This window comes from Vombatus ursinus, unplaced genomic scaffold, assembly GCF_900497805.2.
Source record: "Vombatus ursinus unplaced genomic scaffold, bare-nosed wombat genome assembly UNPS02014867.1, whole genome shotgun sequence".
In the NCBI taxonomy this organism is placed as follows: domain Eukaryota; kingdom Metazoa; phylum Chordata; class Mammalia; order Diprotodontia; family Vombatidae; genus Vombatus; species Vombatus ursinus.
Window position 1 is genome coordinate 1,167,436 of NW_020954645.1, and position 13,613 is coordinate 1,181,048.

At 46.8% G+C, this 13,613-nt stretch overlaps 1 protein-coding gene across 1 annotated transcript in view; it reads right to left on the reverse strand.

Annotated features, from left to right (window-relative positions):
• LOC114027998 (serine protease 38-like) overlaps positions 1-10,405 on the reverse strand; it is a 19,163-nt gene extending 8,758 nt beyond the window's left edge. The window contains exons 1-5 of the mRNA XM_027842160.1: positions 10,383-10,405; positions 10,195-10,246; positions 9,809-10,049; positions 8,018-8,180; positions 1,586-1,863 (exon numbers count right to left, since the gene is read on the reverse strand). Coding sequence (XP_027697961.1) covers positions 1,586-1,863; positions 8,018-8,180; positions 9,809-10,049; positions 10,195-10,246; positions 10,383-10,405 — 757 coding nt within the window. The remainder of the gene's footprint in view (positions 1-1,585; positions 1,864-8,017; positions 8,181-9,808; positions 10,050-10,194; positions 10,247-10,382) is intronic.
• Positions 10,406-13,613: the final 3,208 nt, after the last annotated feature.

A 13,613-nucleotide genomic window follows, 5' to 3' on the forward strand; every position in this document is an offset into this window, starting at 1 on the left:
GAAGGAAGGAAGGAAGGAAGGAAGGAAGGAAGGAAGGAAGGAAGGAAAGAAGGAAAATTATCTGGTAATTGAGAGAGAACAGCCACCAGAATCTTAATCCAGTGATACAATTAATTGTATTGAATTAACCCAAAGAAGGAGTGATGGTGGCAGAGGGGAGTCGGGAAGTGAAAGTGGGGAGCAAGACTTCCAAGTCCTCTACCCTAACCAGTGAGTCAAGGGGTGGGAGGGCAAGTGCAGCCAGTCCTGGCAGGGTAGCCAGAGTCAACAGGAAGGAGCTAGGTCTCAGTGAGAGCCCGAAAATGGAGGGAGTGAGAAAGGAAAAAGTTTTTAGATGGAAGCAAGTTTATTATGTCAATTATGTTATGTTAATTAATTAATCATGTTAATGAATGTTAGTAATGGAGCAGGCATTCCAAAATGTATGAGGGTGTGACTAAGATCTGGGGTAGAAAACTGAAGGGGATGAACTTAGGGGAAAGAAGAAAAAAAGAAAACAAACATTTAAGTCCCTACTATGTGCCAGGTACTGTGCTAAACTGCCTTATAAACATTATCTCATTTAATTCTCACAACTACCCTGAGAGGTAGGTGCTATTATGATCCCCATTTTACAGTTGAGGAAACTGAGGGAACACGCAGTGGGGGTACAGGAATAGAGCCTGGACGACGATAACCAGAGTTTACAAATGGAATTGGAGAGGAGTATGAACAGGCAGTGGAATATGTTAGCCACTGAGGAATCAGTGAGTCCAGGCTCAGTAGCAGTGGCTGGGGAGAGGTCCCATGAGGGAGGTAATTGGGAGCTGCAGAAGCTTTTGGAGTGAGGAAGTTGACATGGTCAGGCCCGTGCCTTAGGATGATTATTTTGACAGTTTTGGGAATAATCTCTGGAGAGGGGAAGCGAAGGAGACCAGAAGTTAGAGACAATAGGGAATTACAGTAGTCTAAGCCAGTGGTGAGAAGTGCTTAAAGTGGGGTGACACAACAGTAATGATGTGGGGAAAAGAGATGGAGGGAAGATGTGTTGCTGGGGCAGAAGCAATGCGCCTTGGCCGCTGGTTAGGGTGGTGAGGGAAAGGGAAATGTTCTCCCTAACAGCCCTCTAGGATAGGCAGCGCAGGATGGAATCCTCCCCAGGAGCACGTGTCTCCTCTCTCTAGGCACCACCATGCTCACCCTTCAGTCACGCTCCTCTGCCAGGGTACCCCATCATGTGACACAACTGGGGTCTCAGTGCCGTGACAACCCTTTCTTTCCTAGGGCTCACCTCCTCCCACAAACTCCCCAGGGGTAAAGGGGATGGCCTTCAGGTTCTCTAGGGAATAGGCACTACGCTCTTCTAAGATCTCTGTATGGTAGGGGGACCTACCACATCTCCTCTAACTCCTCCTACTTCCCCCAAACCCCACAACTGTTTGGGCCAAAGTAAAATACTTCACTTCCTGGCCTTGGGGGGTGGGTGTTGGTGTCAGGGGGCGAGGGGACGACCAGGGCTCAATGTATCTACTCCCCCTCAGTGCCTTCTTCTACTTTCCCCAACCCTCTCCCCTCAAAAACACCTCCGACTTTTAGGTCTACACACCTGACTCTGTCATCTTTCCCCACCCTGTCACCCAACACGTGTCCATCATTTCCAGATTGATGGTGGACGTGGGGAGGCAGATAGGGAGGACAAGGGCAGAGAGTTTCAAAGAGCGCTTTAGCTGCACCAAGGCGATGTCATTTCCGTTGGGGTGAGTGAACTTGTATCTTGGGTGAATGATCACCTGCGTGATCTCTCGCCTCTGACCTTGCCGACCGCTCTTCCTGAGGTCCGTGAAGCCTGCATACACCTCGAAGTAGTCCAGTAAATTCAGGGCCCTGAGGAGTCAAGGAAGGAGAAAGCACAACACCACTACTCGTGTGCGAGTCCAGGGAGTTGTTCAGTAAAATTCCACCCCCTCCAGGGAGCCTTCTCTGACCAGTCCCAGCCCACCACAAACTCTCTTTTCCCTGCCCCCCTAAGACATGGGAGTCACATCTCATATTATTATAACATTATATTACAATATTATATATTATATTAGTATAATGACAACCAAATCCAGCCCGTCCTAAGCTTTCTCTTTGCAAGGCAGCCTGGCTTGGTGGATAGAGTGCCTAACTCACTGGACTTGGGAGTCGGGATGATGTGGGATCAAATCCTGTTTCTGACACTCACTAGCTGTGTGGCCACAGGCAGTCTCTCTGAGCCTCAGTTTCCCTCTCTAGGCTGGATGATCTCTATATGGTCTGTTCAAATTCAAATCTGTGATTTGATGATCCTTCCCTAAACTCCAGTAGCAGACCCTGGCACTTACTCAAACGTTTATTTATTGGTGATCTTCTAGAAAGGGCTTAGACCTGGGTTCAAAACCTCCCTCTTCTCCTGAGTAGCTGTCATACTTAGGCCAGTTTGCTTTTCTTAGCCTCAATTTCCTTGCCTGTGGGATGCTGTCTGTGCACCTTCAACAGGTATGTATGTAGCAATGAACTCTTTAAGCTGCTTATAGGGAGCATATGTGTTATAGATGCACAAGGACCCATTGTAAAAGTAAACTAGTCTTACTTATGTAATCCTAAATCCAGCTTATACTTCTCTAGGGTTTTCAGAATGGCCAGCCATCATTCCAGTCAATCACAATGCAATTTTTGGGGGTAAATTTCTGGTCACGTGTGACTCGTTTGCTGAGAATCCACTGATTGGATGCTGAACCAGAAAAAAATAAGGACCTGGGGGACCTTTTTTAAAAAAATGGAGGCAGTATTTGGTTGACCTTGTCCTGACTAAGCTCTCAGGATGGCTGGAGATAACACAGCCAGGGAAGGGAAGCTCCTTCCCTATGCTGGGGTTCTGGTGCTGTCACTCACATGGCACCTGGGCTTGTGGGGACTTAACCAAGCTGCCTCTGTCTCTTCTTTAGTAGGTCTGCAGTTTCCACAGCAGCAGAAGTTGGCTGGCGATAATGGCAAGCATCAACCAGAGGCTGCATGAAATGCATCAAACATGGAGGCTGCGGCAGCATCTGGACTGGGCTTTCAACAAGAAACGTGAGCATCAGAAAGGCCACCAGCCCTGGAAAGATAAAGCCAGAACTGTCGAATCCAGACAGTGCCCAGAACAGGGATGAAATTTGAAGAGGACAGAAACTGTGTTATGTCCCAACAGGACTTGAATATGGCCTTCCAGTTGATCATGCCAATGGGAATAGGTAAGCTACTGAATTCTGTTCTGGTCATTCTGTAATGTGAACCATGATTTTCCTGTGCTTATCATGGCTTTCCTGGAAGAGAAATAAATCATCTGTCCTGTACCTAATCCATATTTACTCCTTGAATGCCTCTTTAACTCTCCTCCTCCAACATTTTTTGGGGGAAACCTTAGCCTACAGCCAAAAGTAGATTTCTCCTTGGAGTAGCCAGGGGTGGGTGGTGAGTGGTAGGAGCCAGTGAATATGAGAACTGGAGAACCTCCTTCCCCTATTGAGGGCTCAGGCATGAGCCCAGTACACTAGAGTCACAGAATCTGAGGGCTGGGAAAGACTTTAGCAGCAATCTATCAACCCATATCCAAGGGGGAAAAAATCCCCACTAGCACACACCTGACAAACAGTCACCTTGCCTCTGCTTGAAGACTCATTACCTCCTAAGGGAGCATCTTGCTACAGCTGTAATTATTAGGAAGTTGGTTTATTTGGTTGTTTTTCCTTTAATACCAAGCCTACGTTTGCCTCTGAAATTTTCACCCAGGTCATTGTCACGAAGTCACAAAGGAGGAAACCAAGCCTCAGTTAGGCTAGGTAAATGAACAATCGAGGTAACGTAGCTGGAAATTGTTGGAGCTGACATCTGAAACTCTGGTCTCCTGACTGCAAATCCAGCATCCTCCCACAATGCAATGATTCCTCACACACTGCCTTGTAGGTCGTTACACTCACCTATGTGTGTATTGTCTCCCCCAGATGAATTTTAAGTTCTGAGGGGAAGGGGCCATGATGAGATATTTCTTTATAGTTCCTCAGAATTTTTGGTGTAGCAGCTCATCCATGGTAGAGGCCCAACGACTAGCCATGGGTTATCTGACTGATAATCAGAATCTCTCACAAATGTGTATACATATATATATATATATACACATATATATCCTATAATATAATATATTATAGGATATATATTTATTATAGAACACATTATTATTATGGTATATTGTTGATGCTATATATTATATATGATATATATAATCATATGTATAATATACAATAACAATACTTTGAATATATAACAAATGTACACGTGTATAGAGTTTATTTTGACATACTAATATGTCACATATGATACATACTAATATATGATATATACTAATCATATATAACAATATTTTTAATGTATGATAACATATATATCCAGACATATGTAAATATAAAGTGCTTTCTACATTTCAAAGCTCCTTCTGAGGCATTGTCCCATCTGTCCCACAGAATACTGACAAGGCACAGGCAAAAACCCTGGTTTGTGACATTGAGTAAGTGACTCTGATGTCCCAGGGCCTGTTTCCCCTTTTATAAAATGTGAGGGCTGGATTAGTGGATCTCGAAGGCCCTTGCCAGCTCTAAAGTTCATTATCATTATTTTACGCAAGAAGAAATGGAGGTGATAATAAGTGACATTTCTTTAAGATGTTAAGTTTGCCAAGCAATTTAGATGAATGATTGCATTTGATATTCAGAATGATATTTTGAATTGGGTATTATTTATCATCTCCATTTTACAGAGCAGGAAACTGAAGTTAGGAAAGGGGCTGGCCATTGCCCTGGCCATGTAGCTGGTGATTTCCAGAGGAGTGATTTCTTCCTAAGTTACTGTACTATGGAGGACCCCACCATCCTCCCAGGTACTCATCCTCGACCCCTTATTCTCTCTCACTCGCCATATCCAATCTGTCACTAAAGCCTGTTGATTTTGCCTTTGTAACAACATTCATATATTCCCCCTTCTCTCCCCTGACACTGCAGGGCAACCATCCCCCCCAGGCCCTTATCACTTCCCACCTGGGAGTTGAAATAAACTGCTGGTTGGGCTTCTTATAACAAGTCGCTCTCCATCCCCCATTCAACTGTCAAAGTAAGCTTCCTAACGCACAGATCTAAGCCCATCACCCCTACTCTGTAAACCCCAGTGGCTCCCTATCACCTCGAAGATGAAACACAAAATCGTCTGACATTCAGACCCTTTCATGACCTGGGCCCTTCCTACTTTTCCAGTCTTCTTATACCTTACCCCCTTCCCCCACCCCACATACTCTTCCATCCAGGGAGGATGGCCTCATTGTAGGTCCTCCAACAAGACACTCCATCTTCTGCATCTGATTTTTCACCGACTGTCCCTATGCTTGGAATTCTTTCCTTCCTGATCTTCATCATTTGGCTTCCTTGGCTTCCATGAAGTCCTAGCTAAAATTCTACCACCCACAGGAAGTCTTTTCTGACTTCCCCTTAACTCTAGTGCCTTCTCTCTTTTAATTATTTCCCATCTATGCTGTACGTATCTTGTTTATACATAGTTGTTCGCATGTTATCTTCCCCCATTAGACTGTAAGCTCCTTGAGGACAGGCACTGTCTTTTACCTCTATTTCTAGCGCTTAGCACAGTACCTGGTGCATGTTGTTGTTCATCCGTGTCCAACTCTGCATGGAGTTTTCTTGGCAAAGATACTGGAGTGGTTTGTCATTTCCTTCTCCAGTGGATTAAGGCAAACAGAGGGTAAGTGACTTGCCCAGAGACACACAGCTAGTACGTGTCTGAGGTCAGATTTGAAGTCAGATCTTCCTGACTCCAGGCTGAGCTCTCTATCCACTGTGCCACCTTGCTGTCTCTGGCCTAGCACATAGTAGGCACTTAATAAATGCTTATTGACTGACTAACTTGATGTCCAGCACTCTCTAGACACTACAACACATTTTCTCTTCAGGGACAGATAAAGGGGTCAAGTGGCTTGCCTGAGGTCACACAGAGTCAGCTGGGGGAGTCAGCTCTTTTGATTACAGATACAAGATTCATTTCATTCAGAAAACTGGATTCTCTTAAATTCAACAAATGCAATGTTTCCTTCTCAGCAGAGCTGGGGAGTAGCAGAAACTCCTCCCAGACACTGTTTTTTTAAATTTTATAGCTGTTGTCTATTTTTCTATCATCTACACAAAAAAAAAGTCTATTCCTCTACCCTCTTCCTCCCAGAGTCATCCCTTTTTAACAAAGAATAAAAGAGGGGAAAAATGTTTTATCAAAACTAATCAACCTATCAACCACTGTCAGTTGAAATGAGAAGGAAGCCATATATATATTGGTATTTGTATGTCTGGCCATATACCCACCCTGGGCAGAAAGTTGGGTAAGATGATTATTCTTAAGGATTCTATATGGCAATTACTTCCAACAAGAACCTAAACTAGGAAATTGGGTGCCCAGGGCAAGCAGCACATAAGGTGCCCTGGGTTGAGGAATAGGAGGAGAAAGAGCTGGCCACCGCCCCATGGGAGGTGTGGACAAACCCCAGGAGACTGGCTCCAGCCTGCTACAGGAGAGGCCAGGTCAAAGAGGAAGGGGTGTGGCAGCGAGATGGGGGGGAGGTGGGGTGGAGACCGTCAAACACCTGGTCTGAGTCAGCTGTTGACAATCATAGATAAGTGGGCTCCATTTGTCGTCATTGCCTTCCCGGCTCCAAGATGACAAAGGATTGTTTGCCTCTCATATACAATCAACAACCAAGTTCTGTTCATTCCTTCTCTCTCCCACCCATTCTCTCCTCTCTGATACAATGGATGGAAAGAACGTTTCAGTTATAGAGTCAAAGGACCTCAGTTTTAATCACTTACTACCTGAATAACCTTGGGAAAGTCATCTAACTCTAGAGGCCTCAGTTTATCCATCTGTAAAATGACTAGATTGGACTAGATGTCCTCTGAGGTCCTTTCTATCTCTAAGTATATGGCCCTATGAAGTACAAACACTAATCCCACCCTCATATAAACCCCCATCACCATCCACTTGGATTATTTCAGCTACCTCTAATCAAGTCTTCCTGCCCCCTCTTTCTCCCCACTTCAACCTATCATTCATACACTACTGCTAAAGTAATCTTTCTTATACATGGATCTGGTCATGCCATTATTAGGCTTCTTGAGAATTTTCAATGGCCCCCTATTGCCTCCTAAAGAAAAGTCAAATTCCTTTAACTGGCATTCAAGGCCCACCACTTTCTAGTACTGCCAGACTCACTTTACTTCATTCCCCTCCATCTCCAAGGCAGGATAATTTTGGTTTTGTCATTAGGACATGGTGTCTCACATGGTACCTGCAGACACTTGTTCAATGAATAAATGAATTGTATTCTCTTGCCTCTTTGACTTTGCCCAGGCTGTGCCCTACACCTGAAATGCTCTCTCTCCACCTCTTCACCTGCTGAATTCTTCTCATTCTTTAAAGCCAACTCAAATGCTACCTTCTCCACTAAGACTTCCCCGATCCTCTCTGTAGGTAATGAAGTTCCTCCGTCAGGATTCACATGGCACATTTTTTCCCTTCTCTAAAGCATTTTTTCCATGTTAAATAATGTATTCCAGTTATCTATACTTGTGTCTAATCTCCCTACCGAAAACAGAGTCCTTTAAGGACAGAGGCCATATCTTAACTGGACTTTGTTTCTTTTCCAGAAATGAGTAGGTAATTAATAGATGTTTATTGAATGAGCTCGCTCACGGTGTAATAGAGGAAGCCTTGAGATGTGCTGATGTCGGGAGAAAGGGGAGTGCCCTCCCCAGTTTTCACCAGGTCCTTCTCTGGAGGCAGCCACCCTACAGGTGACCACATTCACCTGTCAATGAGTCCAGACCCACTCTGGTGGATGCCAGATTGTTGACCTCCTGTCTCCTAGGCCCTCATCCAACTACACCGCCAGCCTTTCCTGTCCCCATCTGACCTGAAAATGCCGAGTACTCACTGGTCAAAGCAGTGGGCAGCCGTGAGCACCCAGTACTTGCTCAGGATGGAACCTCCACAGATGTGGAAACCCCTGAAGAAAAGGCTCACTTGCCATGGCCATTTCCCTCTGAGGGCATTCTGACCCCCGAGGATCTTCCCTTTTCGAAAAGGCTGTCCACATTCTAATTGGAGAGAGATACAAGGAAAGAGCCGTGGTTATAGAGAGCAGAGAAAATAAACAGGAGTGGGGGGTGGGTAGGGGGCATTGAAAGAGGGAAGGAAAGAGAGAGAGACAGAGAAAACCAGAGAGATCAGAGGCAGCCAGTGAGACACAGGGAAAGGAAGACGAAAAGAGAAACACTTGGGAATCAATCCGAGTATTTATTAAGTGCCCTTATGTGCCAGGCACTGTGTTAAGCACTGGAAATACAAAAAGAGCCAAAGACAGTCCCTGCCCTCAAAGAGTTTATAATCTACTGGGTCGGGGATAGCAAATATAGACAAAGTAAACTACATACAGGATAATAGAGGGAAGGCACTGGAAAGAGTCAATTGATTGATGGACAGTCAGTAAGCATTGATTGAATAACCACTCAGCTCTAGACACCAGCTCCTCCTCATTGGATTGTAAGCTCCCTGAGGGTAGGGACTGCCTGTTTTTGTAGCTCCAATGCTTTAGCACTGTGTCTGACACATAGTAGGCACTTAATAAAGGCTTATTGGACTGAATTGTGGATACAAAGACAAAAATGAAGTAGTCTCTGCCCTCAAGGAGCCTATATTCTTTTGTGAGAGACAACATATATATGATTAAGCATATCTAAACTGTGTCCCAAAAAAGCAGGGTATAATTTCAGGTGTGTGTATGGGGGGGGGCAATAAGTGCTACCGGTGGGACGTTAGGAAAAATTTCAGGTAGAAGGTAGTGCCTGAGCATAGTTTTGAAAGAAGAGATGCTAAGAGGGGATGAGGAAGAGGGATTGTAGTCCTGGTGTGAAGAAACAGCCAGGGCAAAGAGAAAGAGAGAGGAGATGAAATGGGCGTCAACAGGAAAGGGAGAAGAGAGAGAGAAGGAAACAGGAAAGAGAGAAGGAGGGAGAGGAAAAGACAGACAGGAGAGGGGGGAGAGGGAGAGAGAGAGAGAGAGAGAAGGGGGAGGGAGGAAGAGAGAGAGGGAGAGGGAGGGAGGGAGAGGGAGGGAGAGAGAGAGAGAGAGAGAAAAGGAAGGAGGGAGGGAGACAGACAGACAAGGATGAGAGAGAGAGAAAGATGAGGGAGAAGAGAGAGAGAAAAGGAGGGAAAGAGAGAGGAGGAAGGGAGAGAAAGAGAGAAACAAAATAGGAGAGAGGGGGAAAGGGAGAGAAAGAGACACAGAGAAGGGGAGAGAGAGAATGAAGGAGAGGAAAGAGAGGAGAAATAGAAAGGGAGGGAGGGAGAGAGGGAGAGGGAGAGAAAGAATGGGAGAGAGGGGAGGAGAAAGAGAGGGAGAGACAGACAGGTGTATTTAGGAATCGAAGTTGAAAGGAGAGAAGGCATTAGAGACAGGTAAGGAGAGGAATGGAAAAGGAGGAAGAGAAAGGGGTGAGAACTGTCAAGGAGAGAGGAGCTGAGGAGGGGCGCAGAAATGAGGGCGCTGGGCCCATGAGTGGCTTCGGGGGCTGCTGGTCACCGGAGAAGGGGCCCTGTGACAGGCCTTGGACTACCCCAGGCGGCGCCACCTAAGGGACCCTCTGAAGCTCGCCCACCGTCTGTGGCAGGGGAAGGGGCTGATGCCTGCGCTGAGGAAGATTTCAAAACCAAGTTCTCCTACCTGGATTTCTGTCCTGGCAGTAACAACCTGGGAGAAATAAGAGAGAGACGTGAGCTGTAACAGGAGACGGGACAGGAGGGGCCGCGTGGCCACGAGATCCAGGGAAGGGGTAGGGGAAGAGGAGGTAACAGAAGGAAGCGAGATCAGAGGTAAAGTGGGAGGCGGCAAGAAAGGTAACATGACAGGAGGTGAGAGAACCAGTCCTGGGCAGCTGTCTGAGGTTCCAGGGTAAAGAAGTGACCTAATAGGAGGGTTTGAGATCAGGAGGAGGTGAGAGCAGGGGGCAGGGTGAGAGCAGAGGGGAGATGAGAGCAGGGAGGAGGTGAGATCAGAGCAGGGTTAGAGCAGGGAGGAGGTGAGAGCAGGGAGATCAGCAGAAGCCTCACTGGGCAGCAGCAGCAGCAGCCACAGGAGGGGGAGCAGGAGCCCTGGGGCTGCCTGCCGGAATGGCGAAGAGAACCCCATGTTTGGGCCCTCAGTGCGCATACTGTGCTACCAGCTCTGTCTGGGAGTGCCCAGATCCCTCCTAGAGGGCGCCCCCTAGGCCCAGCTCTGAGCACAAGCATGCTCTCACTGGGCCAGCTCATTGCTGTTCATCACATCCCTGAGAGACACCTCCCCCAACCCTCACACACCTCATGCCACCCGCCCCCACTTCCCCTCAAGACCAGGAATCCTACCAGCCTCCCCAGATGTCATTCTCTATCCTGTACCTTCCTGCAGGCCTCAAAACTTCCCTTAGGGTCTGGGGGGGCAGGGAGAACAACACACTTACATCAGAACTTTGGGGAGCCCCCAGGCCATGACACCCAGGCTTCAGAGAAACTTCTGGTCTACTGGAGGAGGCCATACAAGGAAGACCAGATGTTTCTTCTATATAGAGCCCTCTACCCTTGACGCCTCCCTCACCTGGTTGTTGTTATTTGTCCTTTGTTCTCAAAGAGGACCATGACCTCAGGGAGGTGATGCCCTGACTTGCAAGTGAATTGGATTTAAGTGAGGGAGGGCTGTGAAAAGTCACCAGCCTCACTTTCTCCTCCGGAGTCATCTGGGTCCAGTGGCAAGGTGTAGATCAGGACAACTGGAGATGGCCCCCAGAACTAGTGGAGCTTCGTGGGGATTAAGCTTCCAGATTCTATTTCAAGGAGCCCCATTGGGCAGAAATAGCTGCCCTGAGCCCAGTACAACATGGCATCGCAGTCCTCGTGTTCAAATTAGCGATAGATTCACTTTCCAATCTTGTAATGGCTGCACCCAGTTGTTTTGTTGAGCATATGAGATCTCAGATAGATTCTGACACATCCCACAATCAATTCAGTGGTCCTGACTCCAAAGGAGAAAGCCTTTGATGGTCCAGTATGGTTCTCTCCAGATCCCGTATACGTCCTGGTCAGATTCATGGCCACCATCCAGGAATCAGTGTGGATAAAGATCTTATCCAATCCATCCCTGGAGCGTCCCCCATCTAGCAGCCATGCAGCCTGACGTTCAGGCTACGAGGATGATACACCAGGATCCCTACCCCTCAAGGGATATTCCTGTTATGAGGTCAATGGTCACTGATGTTGAGCCTTTCTTGTATTGAGTGAACCCAGCAAAACAGGAGCTGGGTGCTCGTAAGTGAGGCCCTATCAAAATGAGAGGTGAGAAAAGGGTGTGACCAGTTTGTGAGGAGCATTAACACCTAAGAGACCCAGGTGAACTCCAGGATTTTGGAGTGTTTCATTTTCGTTTAATGATGATAGCCTCTTTTGCCCTGCCTATCTTGTTAGAGGGGCCATCTTATATCACTCAACTCCTAATAGGAAACTGGGGACAAAAGATGATGGTGTGACCCTGCATGTTCTATTCAGAAGCAACTAGGGCCTAGTAACCATCGAGCAACTGCTTTTTAATAATGAGCGGCACCTTGGGGAGCTTGCAGTTTCAAAAGCTTAGTGGTCATTTGGCATGGCCAGCCCTAGGCGTTTGCCAAAGCTGTCAATGAACCACTCAGCCCGATCTTTATGGCCATGATAGAGCCAGAGGCGTGCCACACAGTAAGTGCTGAATTGATTTTTGATGTGCATCACCATCTTCTGTGTGTACAATTCCAGTGTATAGCCAGGCACGGAGGAATGTTGATGGAGGGAGGATGCTTAGGGGGCCTGAGCTGAACGTAAAGGAGAAGATAGGGGAATGACTTCCTGATTGGGGGTGCCTGGGGGTTTCCTTTCCAGCTTCCTGGCCCGGACTAGGAGAGCCTGCGGGCATGCCTGGTACCACTAGGGCAAAGATGCATACAAAAAGAATGTACCTATAATGTACCTATAAGAAGCAGAGATGCGCATTGTTTGGGGTGAAGACCAGCGCAGGAGACCTGGGTCATTCTCTGCTATCAGACTGTCAGGGTGCTCTGAGTTCCTGAGTCATTGTGACACCCCAGACACTGACCCACTGAGGAAGCTTTGTCATGAGTGGGAAAACCTCAGAGCAGCTGGAGTCAGGGTACTGGGATGGGTGATTGATCCCTGGTGCAGGGATGGTCACAGGGACTGGGTGCATTGACGGAAGCCACTCTGATCTACTTCTAGTATTCTGACTCAAAGTTTTATAGGAGGGAAGCATTTATCAAGTACCTACTATGTGATAGGTATGCTTTGCAAATATTATCTCATTTGATCCTCATAACAATCCTGTAAAGTAGGTGCTATTTTAAGGGTGAGGAAACTGAGGCAGAGAGTAATTGACTTATCCAGGGTCACATAGTAAGCGTCTGAGGCGGAATTTGAATTCAGGTCTTCGGGACTCCAGGCCCACTGCTCTATGCAGTGTGGTGCCACCTAGCTGCCCTTCAAATCATACCATATGTGTTGTAAATTGCAGGAGAAAGAGGAGGAACTGTCAGAGCAGGAGGGAGGCTGCCAGTCCTGATCTGATTGGATAATCCGCATCAGACCCTGAACCAATGGGATACTACCCACAAAGAGGCAGAGCCAAGGGGAAAGGACAGCAGCTCCCAGAAAGAGAGAGACTGAGGGAGATACAGAGGAGCTAGGCTGACACCCCAGAGTGCCATCTGGTGTTGGGTGGTGAACATGACAGAAAGAGGGTCATCTATGAATGAGTGAAATGATGGACAGATATATGGATGGATGGAAGGATGGGTGGATACTACGTCCCAAACGGCCCTTTGGGACCTCAAACTCTACATGTTCCAAACCAAACTCATCATCTTTCCCAAAACCACTTTCCTCTCTCCCCAGTTTCCCTATTTTTCTGTTGATGGTTCCACCCATTCTGATGTAGTCCCCCTGTCTCAAAATGTCTGAGTTTTCTCCTATTTTCGCTCTCCTTCACCCCCACATTCAATCATTTGCCAAGCCCTGATGATTCAACCTCTGAAATATCTCTTGCCTCTGACCCATCTTTTTTAAGTACTCCTACAACCCTACCTAGAGCCCACCTGACATTGGATTACTATAGCAGGAGCTTCTGGTTTTTGTCTCTCCCCAACCTAGGACATCTTCCTCATGGCTGCCTATATAGTCTTCCCAATGCATGCCTGACCCTATGCCTTCCCTGAAGACTCAAAAGCCTTCAGTGGTTGTAATTGCTACCCCTGCCTTTTTTACATCAGCTGAAGCATAATAAATTCTACTCCAACCCTCCATTTTAACCCTGTATGTGTCTCTCATTCTTATATGCGTTTCTTGTGATTCCTCATTGCCAAAGGATAAAATACAATTTCTTCTGTATGAAATTTAATGTCTCCACAATATAACTTCAACTTACCTTTCTGGTCTTATTCCCTCTTCCTCCTTTC